Below are 26760 nucleotides of genomic sequence, written 5' to 3' on the forward strand. Positions count from 1 at the left end.
AAAACCGTTTTGTCAACCCACGAGAACTTTCCTGGCAACAGGGAGCCAAGCGCCAGAGGGGCCAGCTCAATTCCCGTAAACGGGGGGAGAGGGAGAGAGGGAGCGAGAGGCAGCATGGGAGGGGGGAGTGACAGTCCGGGCAGTTTAAACCACGTGGCTGCTCCCTACACCGGAAGTAAGCGAACTGCGCCTCTGCCAAGATGTCTGCGCCCGACGACGACACGTTTGCCGAAGAAAGAGACCAAATGGAGGAGATGGACGAAGCTGGCAGTGAGGAGGACGAAGGCGTGGACATGGAGGACGAAGGAGCGGACGCGGAGGCGCAGAAGAAGGTGTACGTGCCCGGCATCGAGCCGCTTAAGCCCGGAGAAGAGTTGGAGATGGACCGCTCTGCGTACCGCATGTACCACGAGTGTCAGACAGGCAAGTGGTTTGTGTTTGAGAGAGAGAGAGACTGTCATCACACACACACACACACACAACGATATTATAGTTTGGGATTTTCCATTAGTTTCACTTTTTATTAGTTTTGACTTTTTGTTTTTTAAATGACTTAGTTTTAATTAGTTTTTGGAGCGGGTCTGCTATTTTTTGTGTTAATGCTTAGTTTTCCCTTTGATAGTTTCGGGGGTTATTAAATGCAGTATTTGCCAGATCTGTCTTAGACACAACCTTTCAGAATTGACAGCAGAGAAAAATAAATACACTTCATATGAACCCAACAGGTTTATTTATGTATGTATAGGGGAATTCTCCATGTGCAGAAGCGCTACTAGAAACCTTGGGCCCCATGAAAGAATACTCCGAGTTTACTGATTTTTTGAACAATAGTTCTACTGAAGACTTAGCAGTGATTCAGATATAGGTTTCAATTATAGCCTGTTCCCATTGTTCAAAAACCTGTTTAATCTTGGGTTTAAACTTTTTTTTTTTAGCAGTGGGAATGTGTGGGAATGACTCCACAATACACGTTGGTTTCAGGTAGGGCTGAAACCAATAATTAATAAATTAATAATTGATTGAATGAATTGTCAGCTATTTCAAGTGTTTTATGTTTGTTTGTTTTCATTTAAAGAATTTCTGATTTTCAGCTTCTTAAATGTGAATATGTGCTGGTGTCTTTGCTCCATATAACAAAGAAATCATTAAAACTTAATCATTTTAGTTTGTGGATAAAACAAGACATTTGAGGACATCATTTCCAGGTTTGACATTTTCTGCACCAAAAAAATAACTCTTGACAGATTCAATATCTAGCATTGGGAATGTTTTTGAGCAGCTTTACCCGGTTTTAATAATCGTGGGTATTTCTGATAATTTTACACGTGAATGAGCCTTAAAGCATCAAGAAAAATTCCTTAAAAGCCTTCCATTCTTTCTGAAAAACTGCAAAGGCCCCTTTTTCTCCCCCTCTCCATCTTTTCCTGCCTCACTTTTGTTTTTTGATGCTGCAACTTCTTTTTAAGGTGACAGCAAATGTATGATTTTTGTTTTTTTCTTCTTTAACAACAAAACATTACTTGACTGCTCGGTGTCACTCGCTCTGTAATGAACCATTCAATGACAGCTTTGCAAAATGTTGGATACAGTTATGATAAATTGTCTTATTATAACTTATTATAATAGTGATAACAACAATAGCTCTCTATAGGGCCCTTCCAGTGCTGGGCCCTTGGTCCTCTGTCCCCTGTTCCAGATTACATTTGTGAATATAGATGTTTAAAAAAAAGTCTGAACTGGATTTTCATGAGTCTGTTGTTGTTTTCAGGTGCACCGTGTCTCAGCTTCGCCATTCTGAAGGATGGCGATGGAGAAGGCAGGGAGCAGTTCCCTCTGTCCATGCTGCTCTGTGCCGGCACACAGGCCGACACAGCTCTGAGCAACAGGTCAGCAAACAACTCCAGACAAGGGTCTGGGCGATTATAGCTGAAAAATAACTACTTCATATTGATTGATATCGATAAGTATTGATAATTTTTCATGACCTATTAATTAAGAATAATTTAAAAAAAATGTATTTTAACTTGAACCCTTTTATTCTAAACTCATAAACTTTCCTCTTATTTTAATCACTACAGTTATCAGACCACACAGAGGAAAATAGTAATGTCAAGCCCGTTCATGAGATTTGTAAACCCTTTAAAACTTCCCAACTATGCAGACTGGAAGCATGTACTTGGCACTGCCTAAGTTATGTCTTTGTAACGTTTAGATTTTTTATCATACGCTCACACGTGTAGAGGTGTGAGTAGTCGACATTGGAATGACTGTGGTCGGACTTTAAGTAACCAAAAAACTGCCAGACTGGCGAGGTAGTGTGTCTATCAAAAGTTTTTTCTATTGATATCGCGGAAGTGTCTATCGCGATACATATTATCATCATCGTTATCATATTATTGCCCAGCCCTACTCCAGACGACATGAACTGATTTAAATATGTACAAACCTGGTTTTTACGGGCGCCATTTTAAGTCCAATTACTCCAGCATTGTTTCAGGTGATAGCGGATCAGTGGTAGAGCGAGTCGTCTTGCAACTGGAAGGTTGTGGGTTTGAGTCCCGGCTCCTCTAGTCTACATGTGCCCCTGCAGTGTGTGAATGAGTATAAAAGATTTGGGATCGAGCTGCTTTACACTTCAGTGCTGACATTCACCCATTCACTCACACATTCATACAGTGCATCCATGTTTAGTGCATTTTCTGAGTGGTCTAGAAAATATTAGGTAAATATAAATACAGGCCATTTACTGTTCCGATTTATGTGTCAGTACTTAAATTTCTGTTGGTCCTGTGCCCACCACACTTCATTTGAGAGGGAAACAATGAACTCTTTAATGTGTGACCTTTAGCTTGGTTTTCAAAGCCACATTGTTTGGATTAAATCACTGAGATGAGATGATGTTTAGTTTTCACTTTAACTCCCTGAAGTTTTATAAATGGAGCTGATTCATCCAAAATCCTAATATTTAGAGCAGAATTATATTACTAGAGCTGCAAGCAGCAATAACTTTAATATCAAATACCTGTTTAATATTTGTTTTCAATTAATTGTTTAGTTTAGATCAGTTTACATTAGTTGTTTGGCCCATAACATGTCAGAAATGTCTGTATGTGTGTTAAGTATAGAGGAGCAAAGAATACCAGAAAACAAAAATATAAGCTGTTTTTATTTAAAAAAGATAAATATTCATACTAATACATTGACATATTAATAATCAGTACATTGTGGCAGCCCAGGTTTTTATGTATTGTATCAGCAAGCCCACTTTAACAGACCACAGAGCTCAGTCAGTGGTGTTTTGTTGTGTTTTGTCTCATGTAGTGTTTATAGAAGATAAGATTTAGAGACTCTCTAAAACGATGTAATGAGAGTAACTCACCTTCTAATGTCCGTTAACCTTCTTGCAGACTTCTTGTCATGCGCATGCACAACCTTCATGGAACAGAAAAAGAAAAGGAGGGGGAAGAAAGCAGTGATGAAGAAAGTGATGAGGAGGAGGAGGAGGAGGATGAAGACAAGAAGCCACAGATGGAACTGGCCATGATGCCTCACTACGGAGGGATTAACAGAGTCCGAGTACGTTGACGTTTACGTAAATGACGCCTTCCTGGCTTCATATTGCCACGTGTTTTCAAAATGACAGATTTTTTTTATGTCTTCGTTTGCAGGTGACCCAGCGAGGGGAACAGTCATTGGCCGCCGTCTGGTCAGACAAGGGACAGGTAGAAATAATTGACCTCCGCGCTCAGTTGGAGGCCGTCCACAGTTCCACTGTCATGGCAGCTTTCATGAAACAGCAGAAAGAAGCCACGGCTCTCTTCAGTTTCTCAGGACACATGAGTGAAGGCTTTGCCATTGACTGGTCACCTACAGTTCCTGGTGAGTGAGGGGTTTGAAACCCTCAAAAAACACTTGAGTTCAGTTAAGTTATTAAATGCATGTGTTGTGTATTTCACAACAGTAGAGCTTTTAAAGTATGAGTAACATAAGAGCACTCTGTACTAAATATAATGAATTGACTCCCTTTTCACACTTGTATCTCTCGTTCTGTTTCTGTTTACATTCCAAACTGGAGCTTTTTCCTCCCCAGAGACGATCAAATCACGTTCTGCTTTTCTGTGGTTTTCCAGACAAATTTCCAGCAAATTGTAGATGAGCAAACATTCCTAAAGCCTTGGATCTGGATCCACAGCACATAATTGAATTGGCTCGTGGACCAGATATGGTATTAGCCCAAAGTGACTGACGGGGGCACTTTTTCCTCATCATATAAAATTTAAAAAAATATGAAATGATAATAATTAACCATGGAATGGCTTCAGAAAAAAAGAATCAGGGCAAAAAAAATTTTTTTTTTAAGTTTCCTCAGAAATCAAGCAGGCAACTGACTGAAATGACATGTTCTGTGTCAATCAGACGTCCCCCATTTCAGTACCACATCACTTCTCTGCCAATAATGTTCTTCCAAACATTTTTTTGAACTTAAAAACTGATTTGAAATTGGGTTATTGTGCTAAAATGCAAATAAACACATTGTTCGAGAAAGCTGAAAAATGGCCTGCTTCATAAAATGGTTGTTTTCAGCACTGACCAAAGTGCTTGACAAAGTAAAAGGCACAACAACAAGGTATACACACAAGAGTAAAACAGTAAAATGATAAATAATCAAATGGTTCAACTCGAGATCGAAGTTCCCGGGTGGACTGTTCTCATCCTCAAGTGAAGGCCAACAAGACGTGGGTATTTAAAAGTGATTTAAAATGTCGCCCTAGTCTGGTTTTAAGTTGTCACTAAGTAGACACAATGAACTGAGGCACATTTTACTGAGAGAAGATTAAAAGATTTTTAATTTACAGTCGTATGAAAAAGTTTGGGAACCCCTCGTAATTTTGGGGATTTTTGTTTATCATTAGCTGGGATTTTCACAAACCTTAAGGAAACAGAAGTATTTCAGCAGTGACGTTTCATTTATTGGATTAACATGAAATATGCATAACAATATTAGACTGGTGCATAAATGTGGGCACCCCAAGAGTGCTCTTCTTTTTGTTATGAGCAAATAACTCCAATTTCTGTCTCATCAGTCCAAAGTCCAAAATGAATCTGGCTCTAATGAGCTTTTGCATACTCCATGCGACTATACCTGTGGCGTGGGTGCAGAAAGGGCTTCTTTCTCATCACCCGGCCATACAGATGTTCTTTGTGCAAATTCTAATGAATTGTGGAACAATGTACAGATACACCATCTGCAGCCAGATGTTCTCTTTGGAGGTGATTCTCACAATCCATAATAAACAATAAACATCACAAGGGTACCCATATTTTTGCAAAGCCAGTTTTCCACATTTGATTAATTTCATGAAACTAAATACTGCTTCACTAAAAATCTTTGTTTGGAAAACACCCCAGTACTTAGATGTTCCTGGTAAATGAAAGACATACCAGTTTTATCTTTTATTTTTTGTGTGAAAGCAGAGTCAATTATTATACAGGCTGAGAGGGGTTCTCAAACTTTTTCATATGACTGTATATTTGGTGATGCATTGTAAATAACAAATCATAACAATTTGTGTGAATATGCAACTGATAGAAAGGGGGAAAAAATACATATTTCACAGATCCATTTCACACAATGTCCTCCAACACAGTCATCAACCATAAAAGGAATAGGCTAAAGCCTTAGAGCAATATAAGAAATAACACTAACTAAATGACGTCTGTTAGTTAAGAGCTTTTAGAGTGTTTTCTAAAGAACTGTTAGAGCCCAACTATACTCACATATTCAGGGAGGGTTTTCACCCGGAGCCATTTTCTCTTCACCACTCTCTTCGTCTTCCATTAGATCCACTCTCATATTAAGACGTGCAAGCTGCAAATTTGATTCTTGCCTTTGTGGAAGGAGCAATGTTTGTTTGTTTTTCGCTCAAACTCCTTTTTAACAACAAAGGTACAAAGGTTCTCACTTTACATGTCCTTCCTTTTACTTGGCCAAAAAAAACTTCAAAAGGTATGCCCAATGTTTTTAAAATGCACAGTGCTTCCAAATTTTTAGGGTGTGGGACCTGATGACTAATTAGTTGTCATATTTTATTATTTGTAGAGTCATAGTAACCCTTTTTATTTATTATTCTAATGGCTTAGTACTGGGTCTGTATTTGCTTTATAAGCACACATACCTGAGGACTGTGTCATGAATGGAATTGTTCCTCTACAAACAGAGAGCTGTTACACATATTAGACCAAATTGTGTGTAGATTTGTGTTCCCCTGTATTCATGATAATAACAGTAGCTAAATGTTATCTTAATAAATCAAGTCCAATTCATCTTGAACAAATAGATGGGTCATATTTTACACTACTGAAAAATAAAAATCTGTTTGACCATTGTTGTGCCTGTGTGTTATGAACAGGTCGTCTTGTCAGCGGAGACTGCAAAAAGAACATCCATGTGTGGGAGCCACAGGAGGGAGGGGTGTCGTGGCAGATTGACCAGCGTCCTTTCAGCTCCCACAGCAAGTCTGTGGAGGATCTGCAGTGGTCCCCCAATGAAGCTACAGTACGTCTGTCCTCCTCATACACACATCATTTGTGACGTAGTGGGTAAGACCACATGAAGCTGTATCCACATGGATCTGGTTTCATTTAAAATTGCATAAATTCTGCTCCAAATACACCTGCTGCTACCCTTAACATTTATGAGCCCTAAAAAGTGAGAGGTTTGAAAATGAGCAAAAAGGGTCGACAAGTGACCTGGAATAAGCAAAGAAATAAAATAAATAGGAAAACGAATACAATAATCTCTTAAATTACAATAGCATTCTTGTTTTGATGAACAGGAATCTAAAAGTATGCAGAAAAGTTTTTTGATAATGTAATGCAGTTACCAGCACTGGCTTTCTGGTGCTGGAACTATGTAATGGAAAAGTGCCACTTCTCAGTCTCAACTAAAATCCCTGTTTGGGTTCATCAAACAGCTTCCTGTTATGTGTCAGGTGAATGGTCACCTGACACATATTTTTAGGTGTGTTAGTAGTTCTTTTGAAGCTGAAATGTTTTTTTCTGCATGTAAGTTTCCATGCACATTTAAGTCGAGCTATGGTTGTAGCTGGACTATGCTGTTGAATTTGACCGGTGTCCTTGTCCCAGTATACAAAGAGTAGGAGGGATTTCTATTATATTGCCTGAAGTGTGTCCACCTCCATTACACTAGGTGACGATACTCCCGCCCCCCTTTCAGCTTGTTAGTTTTAGGAAATTGGAGAACCCGGAGTAACCCCAGGCACACACAGGGAGAACATGCAAACTCCGGCAGAAAGACAGTTTTTCTGATCTGGTCTCGAAGCCAGGTCTTCTTGCTGCTGCTAACCACAACGCCAACCGTGCTTTCTACAATCCGTTAACTTATGATATCGAATTCTCAAACTGACCGAGCATAATCTCACATATCTCCATGTTTTTTTTATTCGTGACATGTGCAGACCGCCCAGGCCAGCTTGAGTCTGACTTGGTCCAACTATTACACATGCAGTAGCAGTAGTTTGACTCCAAATGACATCATCTGAATGTGTTTGTCACACAGTCAGACCAACATGTTTACAAGTATTTTAATAGTCTGGTTTTAGTTGGACCAATACAGTAATTAGATTTTTTTTTTCTTTCTGATTTCAAGTAAACGTAGTGATTGTTAATCTGACAATGGTTTTAAATAAAGAAAACATGGTGTCATATTTGACTGGGATTCCTCCTAAAACCAAAAACTAAAGGATGCTAAGTATTAGACATGCATGTTGAGATATTTACACTGCACCCTTGACCCCAGTGCTGACCTCAGAGCTGAACTAGCTCTGTTGATCATACACAGTGAGGATTTTCCAAATCCTAAGACTGCTGTTGTGGTGTTTATATGGATGAGAGAAGGCACTGATTGGAATGAATCCTGTTGATTTTAAAACCACTTATGTTGCACTAAAATATGCTATTTATGCCGTCATAGTCACTGCACTTTGAAGTCACTGAACTAGTTTGGAGTATGTGGATGAGTAACCTACAGTCTGACACCTTTTTCACTTCTACTGTGTGATGTGACATAGGAGTGTGCTCTGTGCACTGTTATTTTCTCTGTGTAGGACTGTTTATGACACCGTGGACCATAATTAGTGTTGACTCACAGACGCACTCCTTCAAAACACCAGAACGTGTTCAACAAGAAGAAATGGTCCTTGTTTTTCCCAGCTGAGTTAAAGTTGAAGTGTGTAGTTGTTTTGTTGATGTGATTATTCTACCCGTTTGGTCTTCATGAACAGAGGTGATGTAACATTGTTTGTATGTCGTGTCCTTCATGTGAAAACAGGCTGTCATGTGAGACCATGAGACCTGACCCAGGGAGCGTTTGTGTGTATGCAGTGCAGGGGACGGTGGAGACTAGAATCATTGTGCGGTCCTGTCTAGCTGCCAAACGACCAGATTTTTGAGCTGAGTTTTCAGTCATACTCCAACCCGTTTGCAGCTGTGTCGCTTTATAAGCACAAACCTGCTGTTGCTGCCGTCTGACTATAAAACAAATCACTTCCTGTCTGCAGCGTGGGACATGAGCTCTAAACACCGCTCTCATGAGAAACTCAGTTGTGTGGAGCTGATGGGCTCAATCAGTACAGACATTATATTGAAAGATAATGTACTGCAGCTTTAATACAGTTGTGTTTAGTTTATATTAAAGCTAAAGTTCAGATCTCACAATCCTGATTCCCTCTTGCCTCAGGTTTTTGCATCGTGCTCAGTGGATAAGTCCATTCGTGTGTGGGACATTCGTTCACCGCCCAATTCAATGATCTCTGCTGAAGAAGCCCACTCATCAGACATCAATGTGATCAGCTGGAACAGGACCGAACCATTCCTGCTGTCGGGGGGTGACGACGGCCTTCTGAAAGTGTGGGACCTGCGGCAGTTTAAGGTAAAATGCAGCGACAGTTTATCTTAAGTTGTTACTGACAATAACAACACAGATAATGATATTAATTTATGCAGCACTTATCAAAACCATGTACAAAGTGCGAAACATTGCATAAATAAAATCCCTGACAGTAAAGATGGGGAATGAAATCCAACAAAAAGACAACACTTGTGTAAAATTATCATTAAAGTAAAACTGATGCTGAAGTATGTTTTTAAACGAGACTCAAATGGCTTCACTGATCCTGTGAGTGATCACTTGTTTATTACCCTGTGTGAGTATTTTACGGTTTTATAGATGTCTCCACAATAAAGTAATCATGTTGTTGCTCCAAAGACCACCGTGTTTAGGGCTCTTGACATTACAACAGTAGACGATTACAGATTTTATGACACATCAGTGTGTAACTATTGCAGACATATTGCAAAACGAAATATTAGTTTTATGGTTTGAAGTGTTTGCTTTGTATGTGGGAACAAATATCAATTTAACACTCCTCTTAAGGCTTGGCAGTTGTTAGTGATGAACTGCTGTCACAGCTCACTGCTCTCGCTCCTCCTGTACCTGCAGACCGGGCGGCCCGTGGCCAACTTCAAACAGCACAGCGCTCCCATCACTTCAGTCGAGTGGAACCCCATAGACTCGAGCGTGTTCGCCGCGTCGGGAGCGGACGATGTGGTCAGCCAGTGGGACCTGTCCGTGGAGTCGTGCGACGCGGGCGCCAGGGTGGCGGAGATGAAAGACCTGCCGCCTCAGCTGCTCTTCCTGCACCAGGGTCAGTCGGAGGTGAAGGAGATTCACTGGCACCCACAGTTACCTGGTGTGATGATCTCCACTGCTCTGTCAGGATTCAACCTGTTCAGGACAATATCTGTGTAGTGTGTCCACGTCTGTTTACTGTGTGTGTGTTTTGAAAGAACTATTTTTAACGAGCAGTAAAAGCAGATCTTTAAGGAGCTTGTAATAATGTACATAACTTAGCTATGTAGGTTTTGTTTTTTTCTTTTGTTTATGCCTCCTGGTATTATAATCTTCATCCTTCTGTCTGTACATTGTACAGATAGATTTACTATTTTAGGCATTGTGTGCTTAAAATAAAATGTTTGAAACAACTGTTATTGTTATGATTACCTAATTTAATATTTTCAAAGATGCACTGCTCTAAATGTATTTAACTGGTAATGACGACTATAAATAATACACAGAAGCACTTTGTCAAGTGATGGCTGCACAAACTGTGCCGATGTCTCAACAATAGTAAACTTTAAAATTAGATTTTGTTTTATTGATTGCAGGAATATTAAATGGTACTAAATATTTTACTATAGAATAAACGGGGAGGGATTTTGGACAAAGCCTGGGGTCGTCATGATTCACACTGAATAGAAAGTTATCGTTTTTCTTCTGGAGTCAATCCTAAAGAAATGAAAAGTCAAAGCAGGTGATTACATAACAATCCCAATAATTATTTTATTGTTTTCACTGTATTTCTCATTAAACCACAGGTTTGTATGCATTTCAACCAGCAATTTCAACAGCTGAACATAATGACCTCTCCCACTTTACAGCATTGTGAAATTAAACTTAAGACATTTTACATGAAGAAAATAAAAAACACAAAAATACACCACTGGTCCCAATTTACAACTTGACCTTTAAATCCCATGATTGTCTGAGCATTTTTGTATCAGTCCAGCCCCACAGCCCCAAGACAACTCATATCAGACTTGATGCAGTTTAAAGCAGAGAAACAATGTCAGATTAGGAATGTGACTAATTCACAGTATTTCACAATACACAGGATAACTTTATTTTCTGACATTATCTCCAGGTGAAGCTTTTTTTTTAAAAGTATTAAACATGAAGAGAAGACGGGCAGACTGTAATAAACATGCAATACAAGAAATAACTAATAAGACACTGATATAGCACAAGGCACTATAGTAAGTCAGCTCCACTATAACATAAAGCTCAGTAATCACAACATCTGTTCTGTGCACTTGCGATGGAAAATACATATGACGTAAAAAAAAAAAAAAGCAAGCATCGTTCATTTAGCTAGAATCTAACTTTTCACATCATTCTCATAGCAATGCTTCCAGATGAAGGAAATAAAGTAAAAGTGCTATAAACTTTTCACTGTAATAACCAAAATTCCATTTTGCATTTTCTGATAACAATGACAGTCCCTGGCAAATCTGTCACCCCTGTAGATAAAACATAAAATGCCTTTACCAGTTGAGCAACATCGTCTTAACGGAATACCTCAGAGTCTTGTTTGCATTGAGATATGATTGTGTTTAAACCGACCGTACAGATGACACTGACATGGTGAGTTGTGGAAGAAAAATAATACAGTATCGTTGATTTACTCAACAGCAAAGACTTGTTTTTACCTGTACTCTATAGACCAATTTCATCATCAAACTCGTCTTCAAATGTGTAGCCTCTTCCTGCTTCACCTCCCTCCTCCTCCTCCTCTTCCTCATCCTCGTCCTCCTCTGAATCAGTCTCTGAGTGGCAGTTGTCCACCCTCCTCCTGTCCAGTGGGACGTCTCCTTCATTCTCTGAGCTATGTGATGAAGCAGGACTAGGTGGCAACTCCACTTTGTGATTGATGAACTCAGTTTCACCCTCCGCTACTCGGCTCTCCCCCCTCTCACTCTCACCCCTTGTTGGACTTTGACACACCAGCTGATTCTCATCCTGGAAGTCGAACCCTTGACCTTCTTCCTCTTCAGATGCCTGGCGAATGATCTCCTCGCGTTTGTCACTGAATCTCACTTTGGGTTTTAACCCCTTTGGCTTGATCCCATTTCCATCTGGTATCCTGCTTTCTCCCACCTGGTCTCCATCCAACCCAACCAAGTTCTTCCCATTCAGCTCGTTCTGCTTGTTCACAGACATGCCTGTGGCCTCTCTCCCCTGCCTTTTTTCCATGGAGGATGTGGCACTTTTGGGACTCAACACGTCCTCCTCCTTGGAGTCGAGCCCCAATCCATCCATTACTCCTAATACATCTCCCAGCATAGACGGGCCCAGATCCAGGTCCAGGTCTAGGGTGAATAAAGATACTGACTCTGAGTGAAGCTCATTGTCCTCTGGGCTTCCTGGAGCATCTGTATGAAGATCACTGTGGTTAACTGCCACCTCAGGGTCAGCACCTGGCGTGACCCCTGCACTCCCCGCGTCAGCGCTGGAAGGACTCGGGCCGAGTGTGGACAAGAAGGAGGTGTCTCCAAAGGCATCACCTCCGCGTCCAATGTGCATGGTGTGGCGAAAGTCACCCAGTGGTGCTGAGATCATGGTAGGGTCCAGGCGAGAAGCCCGGGATGATGATTTGTGCAGTGGCATGACTGAAGAAGGGAGCAACAAAACAGCAGAGGTGCATTGTTATTTATGTATTCACAGTAGAATAAAGAACAAAGAAAGTTGTGCTGACAGCAAATCAGATAACATTTGAGACGTGGAGAAGGCATGTGAATACTGGAGCCTGGGTCCAGCCTCCTGATAAGACGGGGCAGTGTGAAAAACTTCACCGTGTTGTGCAATATTGTGGGAAACCAATGAGCATTTTGCCACCGCTGTGGCTGTGAAGGCCATGCTGAGACTTGTACTTGAAGCGCACACATGCAACACTAGCACATACTTTTCTCTACCCTCAGGGTGTTTGTGGACAAAAAAAACAAGACTGTAACATTCTATAAAAACATCTGAGGCCGTAATATGAAACCCCCCTGAGTCCTGACACCCTATTTACATGTAACATGTCAACAAGACAATATCAACCATTTCTAATTAATAAGTGACAGAATGTGTTACTCCAAACATCTGACAGTGTTTTAAAGATATTAAACAACTTCAGTGACGTGTTGTTCACACGTTGCAGTTTAGATTATCATTGATGACACTGATTTCACTTTTGTATGTGTGTGTGTGTGTGTGTGAGAGAGAGAGAGAGAGATAGAGCTAGATTAGGGAGGGGAGGGGGCTCACAGGCCAAACCACAACCCTAAAGACTTTCCAATAACACTTAAAAGTAAATGAAACATCATATTATAGATAAACTAATAACTCGTGGCTTATACAAGGAGCATGCGAGGACAACCCTTGCTGACCCAGCAGTGAGAGGATCGTTCGGATCGATGTAAAAGTCAACCGGGTCTACTAACTGAGACTTGTGAAAACTTTGAAAGCGTGTCTGAAAAACTTACTTTTTTAAAGCGTATAACGTGATCTTAGGTCGGCTTCCTCCTCGCTGTCCAACTTTTTCATCTGGATTTTAGCTCGCGCTTCCTTCTCCGCTTTTTTCCCTCGCTCTTTTTTTTCTCGCCGTCGTTCGTCTGTGCGTGAATTTTCTTTCTCTTCCAAAGGGATGGGCACAGGCACAGGCACAGGCTGCTGAGGAAGTGACGCGACACTTATTGGGGAGCGCTGGATCAAAGACTGTTCCACACGCAGTCGGTTCAAATATAAACGAGGACAAATGTCCACACTGTGTTTTTTATTTGGAGTTAAAGTTTTACTCGAGCAGACAAAACAGATGTTTGGAATGTCAATATGTTTACGAGTCTACTCTTTAGAAAGTATACAATTATAACTGATATCAATTTAAGCATTTGTGTTGTTGTGGGAAATGTAATGTAATCATGTAAATATGTGTTGATTTCACAAGTGTGAAATGTTTCAATTTGGCAATTTTACCTTTCATATCTTTCATGTATTTATTTATTATTCTGTTATAACTTTTTTAAGTTTTATCCAAAAGGACAAGGAGTGATACATTACATGTGCTTTACATTACATGTCCAGGTAAATTATGAGATACAGACATAAATCTTTAAAATTAATATATATCATAATTTGAAATAATTTGAAAAATAATCTCTGTCTGTATATATATACAGACAGTGGCCCACCACTTAATATCCAGTTATAATGAGTTATTCCTGTATGGGGTTTACGTTTATATTGTAAACTACTTATCGTTCCATATCAAAACAAAAACTTTTATTTTTAAATTATGTGAAATATCATCGTAAATATTACTATATCAATGTCTTTTTCCCCAAAAAGCTGGACTTTTTTTTCTCTTGAACGGCCTTCTACTGACCAAACTCGGTGGCCCCCCAGGTCATTTTAGTTTGACCCCTGGTGTAGACTGTGTAAAGATGCCCCAGAGACAGATCCTGGTTGGGAAGGCGTACATGGACCGCCACAGCTAAGTGGCTGGAAGAGTGAACATCTGCACAAAGTATGGACTGGAGGTCCCAAGATCAAGATGGAAGGTTGAGAAGAACGACAGGGCTAAGAACCTATGGGACTTCCAGATCCAGACAGAGAAACTGGTGGTGGCTAATGAATTGGACATAGTGGTTGTCTATAAGCAGCAGAAGATAGTGATAGTAGTTGAAGGGTGTCAGCCTGGTTCATAATTGATTGACTGATTCACTCATACAGTATGTCTAGTCAGTGAAGAATCCTTTTGGAAAATACTAGAGAAAAGCAGAGAGTACACACTGACCAGATTCCTCCCATGGGGTAAAAAAAAACCCATGAGCAATACCAAACCCCAGGTAGTCGTACAATGGTGCGAGATTGAGTCATTGTTGTGACGAATGCTCAGCATATTTGTGTGATGATGCAGCCATCAGCTCAACAATGGGAACTAATTATTCATTCAGCTGTAACCTGATTTCATTCAAGGGGACAAATGGATTAGAAGTTACCTGTTAAATGATATGTAAAGCTTTAAGTTAAGGTGTTCTCTTGAAATCTGATAGGATCATGAAAATAAATAAAAAAAATTTGTTTTCAATATTGTGGTATTTACTGTATGTCAGTATTTTGAACAATGAAGCAATACAAGGGTTAAAGACTAAATAAATGTCTATATTTCTTTATAGACCCTGCTTTTCACTGCTGTGCAGTTGAATAGATACTTGTGTATTTGCACTAGACTGACTTCAAATTTTGTGAGGGGTTCAGTGTGGGAGAGACTCCCTTACAGGAAATGACTCCCCTCTCTGACACGCACACACAAACACACACACATCCTGCAGCTGTGTGTGCTTCCCAGGAAGATAAAGGGAACGTCATTCTTTTTTTTGGTCTATTATCTGTTATTTTGGTGGGTTAAAATCAGACGTTGCTTTGTTGGCTATTTAATAAGTCCTCTATATATAGTCAGTGACCCCATGAACCGTCAATATGACCGGAGACTTAGATTAACATAACATTTTGATTATTTGATATTTGCTGAATTGCATGTAAGAGAGGTGTTTTACTTTCCCATTCACTTATTTAGGTGAAGTAGATAACTTTGTATATATACAGTATATATACATATATCATACGTGTATATAGGTAGGTATATATAGAGATACACATATACGTGGATATACATGATATATATACACAATCTGAGTTGTACTTGCTTGCCTTTGATCTGTATAGGTTGTTGTGGGGACCTTTGATCTGTGCAACACAGTTAGTACAGATGAAAGGCAACGGGCATGACATATCTGTGGAGAGTGGAAGTGTTAAACGCCATTACTAACTAACCAACCAACCAAATAACTATTTAGCTTTGTGCGGGAAATGTATTCATAGTTATATGACCAAAACCTGAAGTTAGGCATTTTTGATAAAACAAGCTATCGGTACGGTAGACGAGAGTACCTTCTTCCTGACAGGACGTACTCTGGGCTTCACACTACCACAGAGACAGGACGTCACCTGACTTCCATAGTTTAAGTTAGCTGCCATTTTGTGTCCGCACAGTCTAGTAGGGCGAAGTCCGTTCTCGAACGAAGGATTAAAGCTCACACAAATTCTTGCGTTTATTTTTTTAGTATATTTCATGAAATTAGTTATATTGTAGTTCGATTTGTTCTGTTAGGTTTCAATATTCGCAGTTGTTTTGTGTTCTATGTTGTCGTCCAACGGTTAACATTTGTTCTGGTCCTAAGCTTGTTTGTCTTTAGCTGTAACAGGAGAGCTAACGACGTTAGCCCAGTTTCTCGCTTGGGCTACACAGTCCTAGCGTTAGCTTTAAAAGGCTAACGCTAAGTCAGTAGCGAAATGGCGGTCAACGCAACACAAGCAATCTCGGCCAATAACTGGTAAGTCGCATTTTGTAGCCGTCTGAGGACTCAAAATGTGTAGACTCAAAGGAGTGTCGTATAGATCAATACTGTTTATTTAATGTACCGTATGATAGACTATTACCTTTAATAATGGGCAATTAGCTTAGTGTGTAATCACAAGTTAGCTACACAGAGGCCTCAGTGTAACAAAGTTTAAGCGTTGCTCCCTTTCATGTGAGCATTTGTTTGTTGATCTCCAACTACAGTTAAATACCCCAACAACCACCCGACTACTTATTAACGGACAATGTTACGGACAAATTTGTGGATGTCAACGTTTGAATTTGATGTAATGAACTAAATTGTCGGTACAAAAAAGTGTTGACTTAACGCTGAGAACGTTTTTGCTCGCCCTTGATCATAGTTTTTTATTTGTAATTGTGCATTGGGTAGAAACAGCTGCAGAGAAACATCCCTAACCAACACAATTGTGCTAATCTGTAATGTGTGTTGAGTATTACATTATGCACTGAGGTTTTCCTGTTGTTTATTTCTTGTTCATTTTAGTTTGGTTTCTAAAATCACTGTTGACTAATGAATATGTTAATGACAGGTCCTACACTGCTGGAGATGGCCAAGTTCCCGAAAACCCAGAATGGGAGAAAGCAAGACAAGCCCTAGCATCCATAAACAAGAGTCAGAGCCCTGCAAAGACAACACAAGCCAACCAGACCACACCAGAGGTGTGCTTTTTTTCCCTTTTGTATTGCCATTGTTACACCAGGCATTTAAATCCTTTCAGGACCGATCACATCACATGATGGTAAAATAAAAAAAAGTGAAAATTGGATCAGAACAGCTGACCTCGTATGAGGAGAGTCTGACATTTTACGTCTGTGGAAGTAAATAACACCTTCACTTGGTGTATCATCAGCATCTTAGTTTAATGTACAGTAAACAGTCACTGTGATAATATGTTAAAATTATTGGTTTATTTTATTTTTTAATCATCCATGTTCCTCCTTTTGAGAATTTTGTCACTGTCCACTGTAATAAGACTAATTATTGATTTTGTTTCAGCCCGGTCAGTTCCAGCAAGCAGCGACTGACTCTCCTCCGGTTCAGCAACAGCAGTACTATCCTTGGTATCAGCAAACCCAGCAGCCCTATCCTGGATACACATACCCTTATAACTATTACTACCCCATGAATCCAGTAAGTTTCAAAATGACTATTGTGGGGGTTAAGTTACTTTAGGGTATAATTGTTTAAATGCAAGCATCAAAACTGACATTCTTGTTTTTTTCCCCAAATTTCCAGTATGGAGCTGCATATCCACCAAATCAGTATGGTGCACCCCCAGGGTCTTACACAGGAACTGCACCCTCCAATGGCCAGGTATATCCTAAGACTTTGCTTAATTACGTAAAAATACATTTAGCTTATGTAATCATAGACCTCAGTGATGAAGTTTAAGCTTAACATGAAAACCATGTTGAAATACAAGTGTTAGTAAACTCTCATTACACTGCTGCTCCCTGAAATGTGGCTGTAGGGTTATCTGTGTTTTAATGCAAATTACATTTTGACCTGTGCGAGCTTACAGAGAGGAAATCATCCTTCTGACTCCACAACGCAGATAGTTAATGTGATTAATTTGTTTTAGTTTGACATGTTAAATTTGTGTTTTTTGTTCATCATAAGCATTTAATGTTCTAGGTGTTTCTGTAACATCTGGTATTTATTTTCATTGTTCGACTCTGACAGTGATCTTTTCCTCCGTTTTTATATTGTAGCCTCCTCCAGTGCCTGGTATGGAAGACCAGTCCTCCAACTACCCCTCACAACCACAACCCCCTCCCCCTGCTACCCCCCAACCTCCCCAAAGCCCAACCACCTCAGAAAAAACCCCTCCTCCCCCACCCCCACCCATTCCTCCTCCACCAAACTCCCAATACCCCCCACCTCCTTCACAAAATGTTTACAGTGCCAACAACTCCATGCCTTACCCACCTGGCGATCCCAACCAAATGCAAGTCTACAACCACTCCCAGGGAAGGCCTAACTATGGCCAGGCCTTCCAGGCCCAGAACACCTATCAGCCACCGCAGAATAACTCTCAGCAGCCCAGCCATTATTTAGGGTTAGGCAGAGGAGAGGCCACCAAAAACAAAATCCAAAAACAAGGACCGGGACAACAACTGTGGCATCGCATGAAACGTACGATTTTTCTTTTGTGGTGTCGCTTTCATGAATTCTTAACTAAATTACTAGTTTTTTGCAAAGTATCTTGCTTTTTAGAGTAGTAGCAACAGGCTACTTTTAGACAAAACAATTTTATTTTGTATGATTAAGTCCACATGACAGTCTATTCACTCGCATGGTTGGCTTTTATTTAATCATCCTTCCTTTTTTGCTTTTTTTTTTTTTTTTGCTCACAGAGGCACCTGGGGCAGCTGCTGTGAAGTTCAATATTTCCAAGAGGCCGTATCAGTGTTCTACAGTTTCCACTCAGGCTTTCACTTCAGATGAACAGTCCTCGGGACTAAATCCAGCTTCTTCCTCCACAAATACTGGCAGTGCAGCACCGGGAGATGGTCAGACACGGTGAGAACTTGTCTGTCTCTACGGATACTGGAAAATACATAAATATGTCATTGATCGCAACAGTTTTTCATGCAAGACCAGTCACACAATATGATTGAGCTACTCTTTTAAAATGTGTATTTCCAGATCTCCAGACTGGCCACAAGCCATGAAGGAATATGTGCAGCGCTGTTTTACAGCCTGTGAGACAGAGGATGACAAAGATCGCACAGAGAAGGTCTTGAAGGAAGTTCTGCAGGATCGGTTAAAGGATGGGTCTGCTTACACTATTGACTGGACTCGTGAGCCGCTGCCAGAGTGAGTTTAGTAATGATTAGTGCTACTCCTGTGTTTTACATAATATTTATTTTGGTAACACAAACTCCTAGAGCAGTACCCACATCTTGGGCTTCAACTGACTCAGCATCACATGCATGGCTTGATGCCTTGTATCTCCTCTCTATTAGCATGACAGTCTTTAGGCATGTATAAGTGGCTCATTTAGCGACTATATCTGTAGCATCACTACCAATTTCTCTTGAATTTCTCATCCATACAATGTCAAAGTTGGCACTACACACACTGGTTCCCGTATTAAGTCACCTGCCAAGTCACCCTCAAGCCTGTGGCAAACTGTTGGACAGTTATGCAATTAACAGACAGACATTCCTTGAATTGATAGAGAGGCATCCCCGTTGTACATGGGATTTGTGAATTAAGAAAATGCTAATACTTTTAATTTGCTGAGCATGGAGGTAAACCGTAAACTCTCTAACCAAATTAACTTTGATTGCTTGGTTGTGGTGGAGTTAGCAGATTGGTGATGTTGCCTTCAGGTTGCATATACATTAAGATTTACACCTCTGTTTTTTCTTTGTAGACTAAAGGTCAAGCAGTCTCGTTGGGAGGCTGTTCAATCCCAGAGGTCATCTGATGCCTCAGTTAGCCGTGGTGGAAGTGCAGTGGCTGCAGCCTCAAGAGGCAGGGGTGCTGTATCCCGATTGGGCCATTACCGGAATATATTTTCTCAAAGAAGTCCATCCTCTAGTTCCTCTCGTTCGTCCTCTAACTCTCCATCCCCCTCCCGTGGACGACATAGGGACCGCAGCAACCAAAGACACAGGCGAAGGCAAGACACTTGTCGTCTCACCTTTTCTTTGCTCACTGCAAACACCCATTGTAGTTGCTTTTTAAAGGTTGTGTATCTTTCTTCTTTAGTGATTCTGGCTCTCAGTCAGACAGCAGCATCTCCAGTGATCTCCGACCTCAGCTGTCAAGGCGGAACCAGAAAGGAGCTCGTGGACGTGGTAATGACAGGGGACGAGGGGGTAGAGGAAGAGGAAAAGCCAACCGAGGAAGACGGTAAATATCTAATAACTTAAGAGGCAAAAATTTGTTGAACCAATTAATGAGGGTCTTTATTTTCTTATTGATTGGTCTTTGAGAAGTTATCCTATCAAGAATATTGTTAGCTCATAACCTTAAACCTGTTTCTCCCAGAAACATGGAGGATGGTGCTGGAAAGAAGAGAAAAGGGGACTTTGCTGGAATGGATTTCCATGACCCCAACAGAGAAGCCAAGAAGCAAAGTCGAGCAGCTCGTTTCCACAAGCAGCTGCGCTCGGAGCCTCTGGTTCTCTCTATTAATGCACTGGACCTGCCTGATGGCACACAAGAGGGTCTCAATTGGGAGGACTGCCCCATTGTGGGAACATGTCAGGACATCACAAAGCACTACCTGAGGCTCACTTGTGCTCCTGACCCTTGCACTGTGCGCCCTGTGCATGTAAGTTGTCATTTATAAGCTTTGGACATAGTTTGCTGAGTAAAAATGCAGGATAATAGGTATAAAACATTCACCCCAAGTGTAAATATTTGTTTGTACTTCACAGTCCGTCAAGATGTCAGGCTTTGATCACTAACAATTTTAATCCACTCAGGTGCTGAGAAAATCTTTGCTGTCTGTGAAAGCCCACTGGAAAACCAACCAGGATTACGCCTATGCCTGTGAACAAATGAAGTCCATACGACAAGACCTTACGGTTGGTTATCTTTATGTGTTCCCTTTATCTACTCATGATGCTCGCGTTCACCTGGGTGAGCTTCTCCAGCATTTCCTAATTTTTCCTGTTCGTCACTATCCAGGTCCAGGGAGTGCGAACTGAATTCACAGTGGAAGTGTACGAGTGTCATGCACGTATTGCCCTTGAAAAGGTGAGCCTCCTGTCCTCCGAAGTTGCTGTAGCAAAAAGTAAGAACAATATATTTAATACTACGTGAATGTTTGTTGTGTTCAGGGAGACCATGAAGAGTTCAATCAGTGCCAGACCCAGCTGAAGGCCCTGTACAAGGATAATCCCTCTGAGAATATTGGAGAATTTACAGCATATAGATTTCTATATTACATTTTCACTAAAAGCTCAGGAGGTAGGCCCACATTTTTAGAACTGTCACCTTTTTATGTGTTTAACTCCCATATTCTAACTCTAGCCATTGATCTTCCACTCTAGATCTGACCACTGAGTTGGTGTACTTGACCCCAGTGCTGCGGGCAGACAAGTGTGTGGCTCATGCTCTCGCACTGCGAGCAGCCTGGGCGGTGGGAAACTATCGCCGTTTCTTTAAGCTCTATTTGGAAGCCCCACGCATGGCTTCCTACCTCATTGACAAGTTTGTAGAGAGGGAAAGAAAAGCTGCACTTCGGGCCATGTTCAAAACGTATGTCACGTTCCACTACCTTGTGTTTGCATTCATTCAGTTCCTTGTAACTCGCCGTGATCCTGTTTTTCTCTGTTTTCACTCTGCAGGTTCAGGCCCGACTTGCCAGTGCAGTATGTGCAGTCCGCTCTGGCCTTCCCTTGTTTAGAGACCTGTATGGCCTTTCTTACTGGGCTAGGTGTCACCTTTACCCCTTCTGACCCCCAAAGGATAGACTGTAAAACCAGCACTGCAGCTTTGGCTGCCTCTTGAGTGGGTGGGGGGTTGCACTATTTAAGGAATCACTGAGATACCCACATAGGTCTTTACATATTTAGTGCACTGCACTTCAGACAACTCAGCCAATGAAAGTACTGGCAGATTTACACCTATATAAGTCTACAAGAGAAAGACATTTGCTCAGATTTCAGGATTCAGATCTGGCACTTGGACAAGCACAATTTTAGAAAAGAAAGGGGGGAGGGAGTTGGCACACTTAACTTGGGTATCAGGCTAACTTGCAATAGTTATCTCTTAACTTTATGTGGTCTGAAAGTAAACAGATGAGTTTAGTTTCATGTAGTCCCAGAAAAAGATCAGAGAGCCCCTCCCTTCCTCATGGTTCCAGATGTCAAAGCTAACAGTGTTTTGTTATGTTTTTCCTTCCTCAAGTCAACAGCTTCAAGACCTGAAGACTCGAGCCTTGTCAGTCAAAAGGGAAATGCAGTTCTTCCTCAAGTCACTTGCCCAGCACTCTGAAGATTGAAGTCGGGAATCAGGTTAACAGCATATTCCTCTTAGAGACTTTGACATGAGGAAGCAAGAAGATTCCAGCAGTTTGTCTAAAGGAAGAAGAAGAAGAAGAGGTGGTGGTTTGTATTTCCTGGTCTGCATCCCGTATGTATCTGTAGCTGGCTGTTCATCCCGTCCCTTGTTCCCAACCATAACAGCCAGTGAAAGGAATGGACGAAAGTGGAAAGTTTCCAGATTTTACTTAAGTACTGTTCATCAGGTGTCTCATTTATGAAATGGTTGTCCGGCACGTGACACAAGTCTCCATCTGAGGAGAATTGACTGTGTATGGTAGAGGATACAGGATGTCTTCTTCATTGAGGTCCTGTGCTCACTCGTCCAGGAAGCTGAGCGCCGTCTCCAGAGTCAAAGCAGCCAAAAGCAGAAATTACATCTGCTTACATCGTGCTCAGGTAGAGGTTCCTGTCAGCGCCTGGGGTCCAGCACACGGTGGTCAACACAAGAAAGCGTCTTCATAATGGCCGTCCTCACTCAGCTGTCGCCTTCGAGTTCAGTTGAAGGCGGATTACACATGGTAGAGCTTCGAGGGGAAACGTGCTGCTGCTGCTGCTTCACAAAGGAACATCAAGTGGTTTGTATGCTACGTCCGGTCTCTGGTATTTGCATTACTGGTAAGAGAAAAGGACTTCTCTGGAAGGAGGTGGATGATGGCACATTTCTTCCGTGTTAATCATTTGTTTTTTGAACAGCAGTATTGGCTGTCTCTTGACAAATTTCATAATATCCCAAGTTGATATTGGACAAATGAATTAAGCAGCAGCAAAATCAGCAAAATGCTAAATCCAGATATTTTGCTCCATGATGTTTGAATTTCATTGAGTATTTCAACCAAAGGAGACCAGATGTAGACGGTGATGCGCTTAATAGGGAGATGTTAGGGTTACAGCTTTGTCAGTTTATTTCTAATTGCATATGAAATCGTAAAAGATAAAAAGAACAGTTGCTCTTGGGAGAGGAAAAATCTACACATGGTAAACTAATGTGATTTGGCCCATTTTTCTTGAGGTTTGTGCCTTTTTTGGACGAAGGAGCCCTGATGCTGTAGGACACAGTCATAGGCGAAGATAAGGGACAGGACGACTACGATATTTAAAGTGAAGGTCCTCCACATCTTGTATGTCAGGAAATGTAAAGCTCACCAGCAGAACTTTTCACTTTTCTCATTGAAGTGATTTTGTGCTGCTTTCCTTAGACTCCATATCAACATTGTTCCCCCGTTATCTGACTTGTTTTTAAAGTATTAATTACCACAGTAGAAACCCTGACACTGACGTATTTGTCTTTGGTGTAACTGACCAGAGCACAGGTGGATGCAGCCTTCCTGTACAGTCTAAATGTCCTGTTTTATGTAAATATTGTATCATTGAGTACTTTTCATTCAGTGCATAGGTTTTCTTTTCTCACACATGGGTAAGTGTGATTTGTTGTTTTTTTGTTTTTGTTTGCTGAACATGAATAAAATTCCTAGACTGTTTTTGTGAATATGTAAATTTGAATGTAGATGGATTTGCATTAGCTTGTGTGACGTCTTCATCACCAGTGACCACAGTGTAGGAGAATTGCCAGTTACAGTTTTTCCTGTAATTATTGGTACAAAGTCTTTGACCTATGGCAAGATGGCGCTGATATGAAACATTTGTCTTTTTAAAACTGCCCTTTCTTCAGGCAAAACAAAAATACATGGCCACATTTTGATACTTGTTTTGCCAAAAAAAAGGATAGATTTCTATTAAGCTGACAAACTGCTTGTCTGAACCTGGATTTGTGAAGTGTGATTTTCTGCAATGATGATCTCAACATGTTTTCTTTCTTCCCTTCATCTACCTTATCCCCGTCTTCTTTGCTGCCCCCCTTTTCTTTATTCCCTAAACCTTTCTCACACCACCAGTCTCCTCATTCCTCTGCTCATACTACTGCTGCATTGCAGGAGCATCACAGGGTGGTGGTGGTGATGATGATGTGTGAAGTGGGCGAACCTCCTCCAGACTCCAGCCGGAGAGGGTGAATTGTGAGCAAACCATGTCTGGGTTTGACCCACTCAACTTGAAGCCATTCAGTTGATTTAAAACATGGGAGCCTGGCGTGATGAAATGTGGAAACAGTCGAGCCACTGCAAATGATTTGCTGCTAAAATGTCTCTCTGCAACATGACCACTGTTTCATGATAAATGATGTTTAAAACTTGAGGCATAATCTTGTGCTTTGTCTGTTTGTCCAAATGCATTCCTTTTTTGAGCTGGCTTGTAACGAGTAGGTTGTTTTTGTTTTATTTTTTACATTCAGGAGTGATTTTGGTTTGCTTGATTAAGAGACCTGCTTTAGTCCGGATTGTTTAGTAAAGCTGAGTTTTATTACCCATTATTTAAAATGTGTTTGGACATACAGAATTATTAATCTCATAATCCACCTACAGTTTTTTTTTTTTTTTTCTTTTTTAACCAAGTGATAAAGGCTAAAGTTGCGAATTTGTAAACTGCTGTTGTGTGTATGTGCTCCCATAGTAAGAATGACTTTTGGTTTCTGAGCTTGACTGTGTGCGAGTGTGTGTGTGTAACCTTTGTACTCTCAGGATGTTACAGTAGAATATTCACTTACCAATACACATTATTCCTGGTTGCTTCCCCTCCTCAGATGCCTCTTCTTTAATTTTTGGTTTGTTTGTTTTTTGGCTCCCTTGTTACTGAATGTCACCCATCAGTCTTTGTAACTCCTTTCCTGTCATTTGACTCTGAAGAAAAATCCCACATGCTACGTTTCTGCTGTGTTCGTCGCCACTTATCTCCCCCTTTCATTTTAGTTCATTTTGCGTGTCCTCACTTTCTTCTCCCTGCATGTCATCCTCCTCCCTCTCCTTCTCTTTCCTACTGATTTCTAACCAGTATTATTTTTTTCTACTTTTTTACCTCGTCCCTTTTTAGTGTTGAGTTTGTTTGTGATTGTTGCTTTGTGCAACGTGTCACTCTGGCTAGTAAGTACTGTGTTGTGTGCAATGCTTTGATAGTTTAAGTTGCAGCTCACTAACAACTGAAGCTGAAGGTTTAGCTACATTCTCTGTCCCTCTTTTCCTCTTGCCTCTACAGATCTGTTATGATCAACTGCCACTTTGTAAATATCGTGTACATATTGTCTTTTGAAGATAAGAATCTAATAAAAATTCAAGTCTAAAGGGCTCAGAGTGACTGTGTTTATCATATTTCACTGGGTAATGCTAAAGTGAGCAAGACGCGTGATTTGAGCAGTGAATGAAAAAGCCACAGCAGTTGCGTTTTGCATAGTTGGTTTATTGTGACATTTCCACTGAAACGAGGCACCTGTGACACCATTGAGATTGTTGAAATAAGAGATGAGCTACTGACAAGACATTTTCTGCTCATGTTTCCTTTTTACAACTACATGTAAAGCAATAAAAGGCTGTAAACTCATAGAAAAACACCCATCAAGAAAATTCAGAAATTGCACTGGGCACATGCAATTGAGTTCAAACAGGAAACAACGGCAGAGAAAACTAAAAGCTTTTTACACAAAGTGCATTCAAACTAAGAATCAGATGTTTCTTCAACAAACTAACAAAAATCTTGATGGCTCAGAATCGTAAAACAATTTAAGTGAAAACATTCTGCACAAGACAATGGCAGGTGGTTTACACCAATGTACTATTTATCTAGTTTAAATGAGTAAAGAAAAACACAGCCCCACTGTCCAGAAAGAGTAAGAACTTCATTGTAAAAGAAAGAGACAAAAAGCAATAAAACTACAATAAAGAGTAAAAGTTTGGCTGCTAAACTACATCAGTCTTATATTAAGTGTTTATAGTCCGAGGAAAAAAGAAGAGTAAGCACAGAAACAGGGGAAGAACTAAAGATGCTAAGAAAGTAAAATATTATCTACAGGAGCTGAGGAGAAATGATGCATCATGCAAAGAGGAAAAGAAATTAAATGTTATTCTCAATCAGTAGAAAGGCACTCAAAGAAAAGTTAAATGATAAAAGATTGAAGTCTAAGGAGATACAACTAACTATTAAAGAACAGAATGAAGCAAGTGGATGATAGCAGAAGTTCACACAGTACAGTGCAAACAGGACAGGACAGATCTAGACAGCGCTTCACGTACATGCATGTATGTTTTCTACAGGGTCACAGAGCTGGGTTCAAAAATAAGAGAAATGAACATAGCGAGGCCTTAAAGGCAAGACAAGACATGTAGAAAACCAGGAAGAAATGCAGCAGAAGGAGAGAAAAATGCAGCAGAGAGGAATAAAGAAAGAAGGAAATGCAGCAGAAGGAGAGAAAAAATGCAGCAGAGAGGAATAAAGAAAGAAGGAAATGCAGGAAATGTGGCAGAGAGGAATAAAGAAAGACGGAAATGTGGCAGAGGAATAAAGAAAGAAGGAAATGCAGCAGAAGGAAAGAAAGAAGGAAATGCAGCAGAAAGAAAGAAAGAAAGAAAGAAAGAAGGAAGGAAATGCAGCAGAAGGAAAGAAAGAAAGAAAGGAAATGCAGCAGAAGGAAAGAAAGAAGGAAATGCAGCAGAAAGAAAGAAAGAAAGAAAGAAGGAAATGCAGCAGAAAGAAAGAAGGAAATGCAGCAGGAGAGAAAAAAATGCAGCAGAAAGAAAGAAAGAAGGAA

The 26760-nt window shown here is 40.6% G+C and overlaps 3 protein-coding genes across 3 annotated transcripts; 2 read left to right on the plus strand and 1 right to left on the minus strand.

Moving 5' to 3' along the window:
* Nucleotides 1-166: 166 nt before the first annotated feature.
* On the plus strand, nt 167-10063 carry grwd1 (glutamate-rich WD repeat containing 1). The gene is made up of 7 exons (XM_058648237.1): nt 167-423; nt 1769-1886; nt 3408-3576; nt 3669-3879; nt 6411-6556; nt 8759-8950; nt 9521-10063. The coding sequence occupies exons 1-7, from the start codon at nt 201-203 to the stop codon at nt 9827-9829; spliced, it is 1368 nt and encodes a 455-aa protein (XP_058504220.1). The 5' UTR covers nt 167-200; the 3' UTR covers nt 9830-10063.
* Nucleotides 10064-10395: 332 nt separating this feature from the next.
* On the minus strand, nt 10396-13357 carry cdc42ep5 (CDC42 effector protein (Rho GTPase binding) 5). Its single transcript, XM_058648238.1, has 2 exons — nt 13165-13357; nt 10396-12306 (listed from the first exon to the last, which is right to left on the minus strand). The coding sequence occupies exon 2, from the start codon at nt 12302-12304 to the stop codon at nt 11354-11356; it is 951 nt and encodes a 316-aa protein (XP_058504221.1). The 5' UTR covers nt 12305-12306; nt 13165-13357; the 3' UTR covers nt 10396-11353.
* Nucleotides 13358-15503: 2146 nt separating this feature from the next.
* On the plus strand, nt 15504-25300 carry leng8 (leukocyte receptor cluster (LRC) member 8). Its single transcript, XM_058648612.1, has 15 exons — nt 15504-16074; nt 16652-16781; nt 17119-17253; nt 17359-17436; nt 17835-18258; nt 18480-18645; nt 18772-18942; nt 19505-19753; nt 19843-19986; nt 20125-20410; nt 20565-20666; nt 20770-20838; nt 20922-21051; nt 21135-21342; nt 21432-25300. Exons 1-15 carry the CDS (start codon nt 16034-16036, stop codon nt 21592-21594), a joined length of 2496 nt encoding a protein of 831 aa, XP_058504595.1. The 5' UTR covers nt 15504-16033; the 3' UTR covers nt 21595-25300.
* Nucleotides 25301-26760: the final 1460 nt, after the last annotated feature.

This window comes from Solea solea, chromosome 13, assembly GCF_958295425.1.
Source record: "Solea solea chromosome 13, fSolSol10.1, whole genome shotgun sequence".
Classification (NCBI taxonomy): Eukaryota; Metazoa; Chordata; class Actinopteri; order Pleuronectiformes; family Soleidae; genus Solea; species Solea solea.